The 8,343-nt window shown below is 34.6% G+C and overlaps 1 protein-coding gene across 1 annotated transcript; it reads left to right on the forward strand.

Annotated features, from left to right (window-relative positions):
- Positions 1-6,870: 6,870 nt before the first annotated feature.
- LOC130713113 (uncharacterized) lies at positions 6,871-7,785 on the forward strand. The gene is made up of 2 exons (XM_057562913.1): positions 6,871-7,353; positions 7,396-7,785. The coding sequence occupies exons 1-2, from the start codon at positions 6,871-6,873 to the stop codon at positions 7,783-7,785; spliced, it is 873 nt and encodes a 290-aa protein (XP_057418896.1).
- Positions 7,786-8,343: the final 558 nt, after the last annotated feature.

The raw sequence follows: 8,343 nt of genomic DNA on the forward strand, positions 1-8,343 counted from the left end.
AGAGAGTTGAGTGAATGGATTGTTTTAGTGTTTGGACTTGAAAACTTTTAAGTGTTTGTATAGTTAAAATAACATATTTTGGAACAAATTACAAAAAACGTAATCTAGTTCAATTGGTTATAATGCCTTCTCTTTTGGAGACAGGCCCCAGGTTCGAATCTGGGAGAACAATTGTTCATTTTTAAAAATAATATTTTTAGCGACGGAACTTCTGTTAGTTTCCGTCGCTAACATCTTAGAAAATTTACCGAGGGATTTAGCGACGGGAGGACATCAGCGACGGTCAAAACCCGTCGCTAAATTGCAAGATAAAATATAAAAATAATATTAGCGAGGGAATTAGCGACGGATCAATAGCGACGTTTCTAATCCGTCGCTAAATCCGTCGCTAAATTATAAAATAACATGTTATTTCCAAAACCATGAATCCGTCGCTGATTTCGTCGCATTCCGTCGCTATTAGCGACGGATTTGTGTCCCTCGCTAAAATCCCTCGCTAAATCGTGTTTTTTTAGTAGTGTATAATAGGAATTATTTATTTATTCTTTTTACTGTAATTACGTATGTAACTATATGTTTAGTCCTTATTATTTAGTCAACTGTAATTTGTATAAATATCCTATCTATGATCAATAATTTTCATGGAATTGATTTCCTTCAAAAAATCAGCTTTGCAAATAAATCCCTCTTCTCCCCTCTTTTGTAGAGAATCAATTACTTCATTTGCAATGAAGATGCAATCAAAGATTTGGCGACCTTTAGTGAACGCAAATTAATATTTTGAAATCAAGAACCCATCACCTATTAAGTCGGTTCGCCAAGACTTTTGCCATCAATTTGTAGGTGCTACCTATTAGACTCATTGGTTTATAATCTTTCATCCCCGTGGCTCATTTCGCTTTGGGATGAATGCAATAAAAAGCAAGAATTGAGGCCCCTCACTAGTCTGTCATGCTCATGGAACTCCTTAAAGATATCTCTCCTTAGATTGTTTCCCATAAATTCTTTAAGGAATTTTAGGTTGAAGCCATCAACCCCGGCCCCTTATTTCCATCGCAACCATTCAACGCTTCCCAAATTTCATTCTCATTAAATTCTCACTCAATCCAAGCTTGTGTTTTTTTTTTGAAAGTCAATCCAAGCTTGTTGATCCTCATATAAATTTTTCTTCAGAAGTGGGTTCTTAAAAGCAGACCTATTTCTTCTATCCCTTGAGAAGATTGAACTAAAATTATTCCGAATAGCCCCATTTAATTTATTTGATCAGGGTTGTCAAGATAGTTGTATCCTTCTTCCTCCAGCCATGAGTTAAAGAACATGAAAGGTTTGGGGCAAGCTAGAGGATTCAAGGCATAGGGAAATTGGTCAGTAATCAGATAACATTATTTAATTAATATCTTTTCGACCATGATTAATTACGGTTGAATCATTAATTCAACTTTGAACGGTTACTCTGGCCGGTTTAGTGACGGTCCAATTTAAAAACATTGGGTGCGACAGAGTAATATATTCAATCACCGAAAATTTATTATTTTTTCACATATATCGTCACAAGTTGTATTGTTGACTATTTGTTGACTATTTGGCCAAGAAAATCCAATATATAGGACCCTCTTTGGGTTTGCTTTGCAAATTTGTAGTTGTCTTGTATGACATTCCCCAACTTAAGAAGGGTGTTTTCAAGTTTGTGATCTCATTAAATGAATTATATATCTTTGCTTCCAAATTAAAGGGTGTTCCCAAACACATGACCAATGTGCTTGGATTTTTTGGTCATGGAGAGCCAATCTTGACTCTTATCATATAATCTTTTTTTTCTCATTTTCATTTATCTTAATCTTAACTAGATTACTCATCTTTTAAATATAAATAGACATTTTAGCCTGTGAAATGCACGTGCACTGCACAAAATATATTATTTAAAATAATTAAATTTGTAAATTAATTTATAATAAAATAATTAAAAAATTATATAGAAATTAAAGTATAATTTTTTAAATAAATATTTTTTATACTTATAGTACAAATATTAAATGTTAACACTTTTAATTGGGAAATTTATTAATTCTCTATGAATATGTAGTAAATTTTAGAAAAGAAACTTTCCTCAAGATACAACTCTTCTAATCAATTAGTTAGGACACAACTGAAAAGAAATATTAGAATATCAATCCAAGAATCAATCTTATCATTTTCTCCGTAAACCCCTGCAAAAACATAAATCCAATATTGGAGAAAAACTAAAACAAAGCAATCCAAAAGGAAATTCTCAAGCGAACGGAAGGATTAAAAAACAACCCAAGTTAACGGAAAAAAATATAATAAAAGCATATAATGCAACCAATTTTTGAAATGCAAATTGCTAAAAACTGACCATAGTGATAGTGTATGTCTTGAAAAAAACCATTAGATATTATTATTAGAACCATTCAAAGAAAAAAAAACTAATTAATTAGTAATGTTTACAAAACATTCATTGATAAATATCATCTGTCATAACATGATTTTAATACTTAAAATGATTTTTCTATTGAAAATAATATTACATAGTTTTGTTTTATTACTTTATAAAGTTTTTACTCAATTTTTGTTTGATGATTAACATTTCAAATAGTATTAAATTTAATTATTATAATAATATTTTTTTTACATTAGGAAAGAAAAACAAAACACGCAAACACAAAACTACAATAATAGATCCACAAAACAGGTTATAAATAACATAAAGTATAACTAATACAACGCTTTACCCTACCATGAAAGCTCTCTTCGCTCGCTCTTGTCAAAACATCCAAAATTATTGATACTTTAAAATCAATAACATAAAGTATCAATAACAACTAATTAGTAATATTTTAAAAACAGTTATTGATAAATAATTAAATATCATATGTCAATATTTTTATATAGAAAAAGAAATACATAATTTCATCTTTAAAGTGTTTCCTCAATTTCTATTTGACAATTAACATTTTAACTAATCGTAAATTTTAAAATTATAATTATATGTGTGAAAATATTTATCACTCATAACTAATAAAATCAATAATGTAAATGATCATTAACAACAAATGATTATTACCATTAATTCAAAACTCAACGTTCAAATGATAAACACATATATTATATATAAAAGTTAATAGTATGAATGAATAATATATAGTATCATTTAATTTTAAAATATTTTCAACTAGCTATTGATAAATATCGTCTGTCATTAAATGATTTTAATATTTAATATATTTTTGTATAGAAAAAGTATTGCGTATTTTCATTTTATTACTTTTTAAATTTTCTTTCTCAAGTTGTGTTGACATTTCAACAAATTTTAACATTTCAACGATGAAGTTGATTGCTCGGATACATGGAAAAATTGGAAATGCTTGTTTAATTGCTTGGCATAAAAGGAATGCTTTAATATCTTAGTTATGGTGTAATTAATGCATTGTGTTATAAATAGAGTAAAGCAAGAGAGACCAGTATGCTCATGCTTTGTCTATGGTTGAGTTAGGATTCTTTTAATCTGACTTATACCTAAATTTTTCTACGAACATTTGTCGTTCCTTTTTTTCAATATTGAGTTTAGAAAAGAAGAAGTTGCGATGCATGGCTAGATCAAGAATAATGAAGAAGGCAAGCAACAAGAGACGATGCCCTCAGAATAATGAACAACCCTCTTCTATTGTTGCCATACAATCACTTCCAAGAGATTTGTTAGTAGAGGTTGTTGCAAGAGTAGCCTCCTATTCTTTCATTGATTTTCAGAACCTGAAAAATTGTTCCAAAGATTTTATTGATGCTACGGAGGATAACTATGTTTGGCAACAAGTTTCTTTGGACACTTTCCCTTTAATCCAATGGTTTCCAAATGATAAAGCATCATCTTTCTTGGAGCGATGCAGGAAAAGCGGAAACATGGAGAGCTTGTATAGAGAAGGACTTCTACAATATTTTGATTGTCCTAGTGGAAATATTGATGGCCTTGAAATTTTGAAGTTTGCTGCTCAAAATGGTCACAAGGAAGCAAAATATGTATGCGGTGTGATTTTATTATGCTTCAAGGATGACGAGTTTAGAAAACAAGGGCTCGAGCATATGCGTTTTCTAAGGAAGTCTAAGTGTGTTCTAAGTTGTAGGAAGAAAGTGAAACAATTATTGAACTCTATATGGAAAAATAAGGTAATGTTGATGCCCAATCATAGCCCTCTATGCAACTTCAAGAGCACATGCAAAGGGTGGAGAGTAAAGAGAGATAGATGGTTACTACTAGATGATGATGATGATGATGATGATGATGATGATGATGATGATGATGATGGTAGCTTATGTGAGTATTGTAGATGGGATCATGAGTTAAATATTTTTTACGGGTTCTTGAATATTCATTAGGTTACGTGAATTTTCTTCTTATACTGGTGATCATCATGTTTGTCTTGCTCTGGTTGCTGATCTTGAGGCTCCCCCATGCTGCGGTTCTGATATCTACCGGTTTCTGTTATGTTTCTTCCTGTTGTTTTTCTGATTTGGCACCTGTGTTATGCCTTTTTTTGTCTTAGTTGAACCATATATGTCTTGGGTACTCTAGGAATCTTGATCTACTTTAATTTCTTCATTCCTTGATCATCCTGTAATCTTGTGACATTTTGCTCATATATATATAATGAAGTAATGAACTATAAGAGTTGTTTTTTTCATAACATATAATAGGTGGATGTAAGACTAATATGCCCGTTAAGTGATCTCAATTTGATTGATCTCATGATGCAAGAGGTTGAGTGTGTTGGAGTAGTACATATTTTAATTTAAAGAAGCAAATTACTTAGCATATTACTTTGGCTAAGAGATTGGGTGTGGATAGGCATACCATGGGAGTTGCTCGACTCTGTATAACTTGTGTTGACTTTTCTGTTGTCCTACTTGAGAAGGATAGTCTCAATGTTATTTTCATTCAATAAATAATTTTTTTTGAAAAAAGTAATTTGAGAAAATAACATTAAATATCATTATTTTTATTATGTATTGATCGATATTAAACGTCAAATAAATAATTTCACTATAACAATGATATGACCTAATTTGGTCAAATCTCTTTGAATTTTTTTTTGGTCAAACATTGTTGGAGAAGAAATTAATATATTAGACGAAATTTACTCTCAGTGAATAATTTACTCTTAGTAGCTAACAAGATAACTCAGGCTCATCTTGCAATTCTGACTGCTCCTTTTTCTAGAGAGGATGTGGATGAAGCCTTATTTCATATGCACCCCACTAGACCCCGGGTTTGGATGGCTTGCCAGCTCTGTTCTACCAAAAATTATGGCATGTGATTGGGGACGATGTGGTTCAATTTTGCTTGCCGATATTGCATGGTCATGCATCACCAGGTAATATTAATCAAACAATACTTATGGTGTTAATTCCTAAAATTAAAAAAACATGTTAATGCTACTCAGTTTCGTCCAATAAGCTTGTGCAATGTTTTGTTTAAGATAATCACCAAAACTATTGCGAATAGATTAAAAGTGATTCTCCCAGATATTATTAGTAAGGCTCATAGTGCTTTTGTTCCGGGAAGATTAATAACGGACAATGCACTCATAGCATTCGTATGCTTTCACTACATGAAAAGCAAAATTTGTGGCCGTAATGGCGTTATGGCTCTTAAGCTAGACATGCTGAAAGCTTACGACATGATGGAATGACCGTTTTTGGCAAGTTTATTAGCTAAGATGGGGTTTCCCTAGGGTTGGATTTCTTTAATTATGTCATGTATGTCTACTGTAAACTTTCAAATTATGCTGAATGGGAACTCTCAGGTACCCTTTGATCCTGGGAGGGATTTGAGGCAGGGAGATCCTCTTTCTCCCTATTTGTTTATATTGTGTGGTGAGTTTTTTTTCTGCTTTAATTGAAAAAGAGATTACCTCTTCTTCTCTTAGTGGAATTAAAGTTGCGCGTAATTCCCCTGTTATCTAACACCTTTTGTTTGCAGATGACAGTATCATTTTCGCTCGAGCAGAGAGGCAAGAAGCTGATTGCATTAAAAATGTCCTTCTCACTTATAAGCAGGTTTCTGGACATGTTGTCAATTTGGAGATGTCTATGCTCTCATGTAGCCGAAATGTGCTTGGTACTAGATTTGATGAACTAAAACAATTATTCGGTGTAAAGGAAGTGGAGAGCTATGATAAGTATCTTGGATTACCAACGATTATTGGTAAGTCAAAGCATCGTATTTTCCAATTTGTCAAGGAGCGGGTTTGGAAAAAGCTCAAGGGGTGGAAGGAGCGATCTTTATCGCGTGCGGGGAGGGAAGTTCTCATTAAGTCTGTGGCTCAATCTATTCCATCCTATGTTATGTCTTGCTTCATTCTTCCGGATGGACTATGTCGTGAGATTGATAGCATGATTAGCAAATTCTTTTGGAGTGGAGATGCGTTGAAAATAGGCCTTCATGTGATGAGATGGGGGAAATTGTGCCGATCAAAGAAGGATGGAGGATTAGGTTTCCGGGACTTTAAAGATTTTAATACAGCTCTTATGGGTAAGAATTGGTGGCGAATGCATAGAAATCCAGATTTGTTGATGTCCCGTGTGTACCAATCAGTGTATTTTCCAAGAGGATCTTTGTGGGATGCTAAGAAGGGTAGCCGACCAAGCTACGCTTGGTCTAGCTTATGGAAAACGAGATGGTTCTTTGATGAGGAGACTTTGTGGAGTGTTGGAGATGCCATAAGTATTCAAATTAATGATCATTAGTGGCTCCCCCACGGTTGCCCTTCGGTGTACAGAGAAGAGGGCGCGGCTGCTCTTGGTGTAGTGCATGTCTCTGAACTTATTCTCCCCGGTGGAACGCAATGGAACGCCGACATGGTCCGCCATTTGTTTTGGCCCCCTACAACGGAGGGAATCCTTAAAATTCCTCTCCCTGTGGTGGCTAAGGGTGATGTGTTCTTCTGGCCGCACACAATGAATGGTGAATATACTTCTAAATCAGGTTATGTCGTGGTAAGGAACATGGTAATTCATGCGTTACCATCTTCCTCTTCTGCTCTTCAGGTTCCATCGGCGACTTGGAAAGTGTTGTGGAAGGCTCCAACATTGCCACGCTGCCGTGAGCTTATTTGGAGGGGCTGCCTCAAAATCTTGCCTACTCGATCCCTTCGAGCGAGAGGCGTGGACGTCGACGACCTCTGCCCATGGTGCCAGGTTCAACGTGAAACCCCATCCCATGCGTTGCTCTTTTGTCCGGTGGTTCAGCGGTGGTGGTTTACCTCTCCCTTGGGGTTTCGGCTGGATAATGAGGTGGAGTTCCATGTTTTTGTGGCTGAGTTCTTTAGTCGGGATGATGAGGTGAGTGTGACTCGCTTTTGCGAGTTGTGCTATGTGTTCTAGGAAGCGAGAAATAAGATGGTTTTTGAAGGGACCGTCCCAGCTTTGGAGCTTCTTCTATCGCGGGCTTGCTCTCTTGCGGTGCCGCCGGTAACAGATCATGGGAATCACCAGCAATCGGTTCCACCTCAGGTGTGGCAGCGTCCAGCTGCAGATTCCATCAAGATAAATTTTGACGCTGCTTGGGCAAACACTGGAGCTGCTAGTTATGGATGCGTGGCCAGGAATGATGAAGGAGAGGGGCTCGCGGCAGCTACAAAGCCGACAATGAGAGGACTCTCATCCCTTTTGGCGGAAGTAGAAGCTTTTCGATGGACCTTGGGATTGGCTTTGGATCTTGGCCATCGAGTGGTTATCTTGGAGACGGACTGCAAGGCCCTGTTTGATGCATGAAACAAGCATGAAAGGGGATGCTCTTATTTGTTTTCAATTTTGTCTGATTGTAGAGACTTGGCCTTGCGGTTTGCTTCTTTTGGTTTTTATTTTATTCGTAGAACTGGTAATAAGGTTGCAGACCATTTGGATCGATGAAGTTCCCCACTTCTTCATGCCGTTAGTTCTTGGTGATGTACGGGCCTCTGTGCCGATCTTTCGTTTTAAAATTATTACTACATTTCAAAAAAAGAATAATTTGATTAAAAAAAAATCTATGGAGATATAATACAATGACAACATTAACTTTAGATAGCCAAATTGCTTTAGAGACAAAATTAGTTGTAAATTCTTATCCTAAAAATAATTTAAATAATAAATGAATCAAAGTGAAATTCGTAATAGGAAGAGAATAAGTTTGAATAAAAATATATTATGAAATAATAATAACTAAAATTTTGTTCAAAAAAAAACTAAAATTTAAATTTAATTACATAATTTTATGAATTAATGTTTGGCATAATTATTTAATCAATTTTCATAATCATCTATAATTGCTTCATGATGTCTCGTAATTAA

Source organism: Lotus japonicus, chromosome 4, assembly GCF_012489685.1.
Source record: "Lotus japonicus ecotype B-129 chromosome 4, LjGifu_v1.2".
Classification (NCBI taxonomy): Eukaryota; Viridiplantae; Streptophyta; class Magnoliopsida; order Fabales; family Fabaceae; genus Lotus; species Lotus japonicus.

What these genes read in the sequence shown, in the direction of transcription:
- LOC130713113 (XM_057562913.1), top strand. Translation starts at nt 6,871, where the DNA reads ATGGTCCGCCATTTGTTTTGGCCCCCTACAACGGAGGGAATCCTTAAA. An exon ending in TCTTTAGTCGGGATGATGAG is followed by an intron (nt 7,354 to 7,395) that starts GTGAGTGTGACT and finishes TATGTGTTCTAG; the next exon opens with GAAGCGAGAAATAAGATGGT.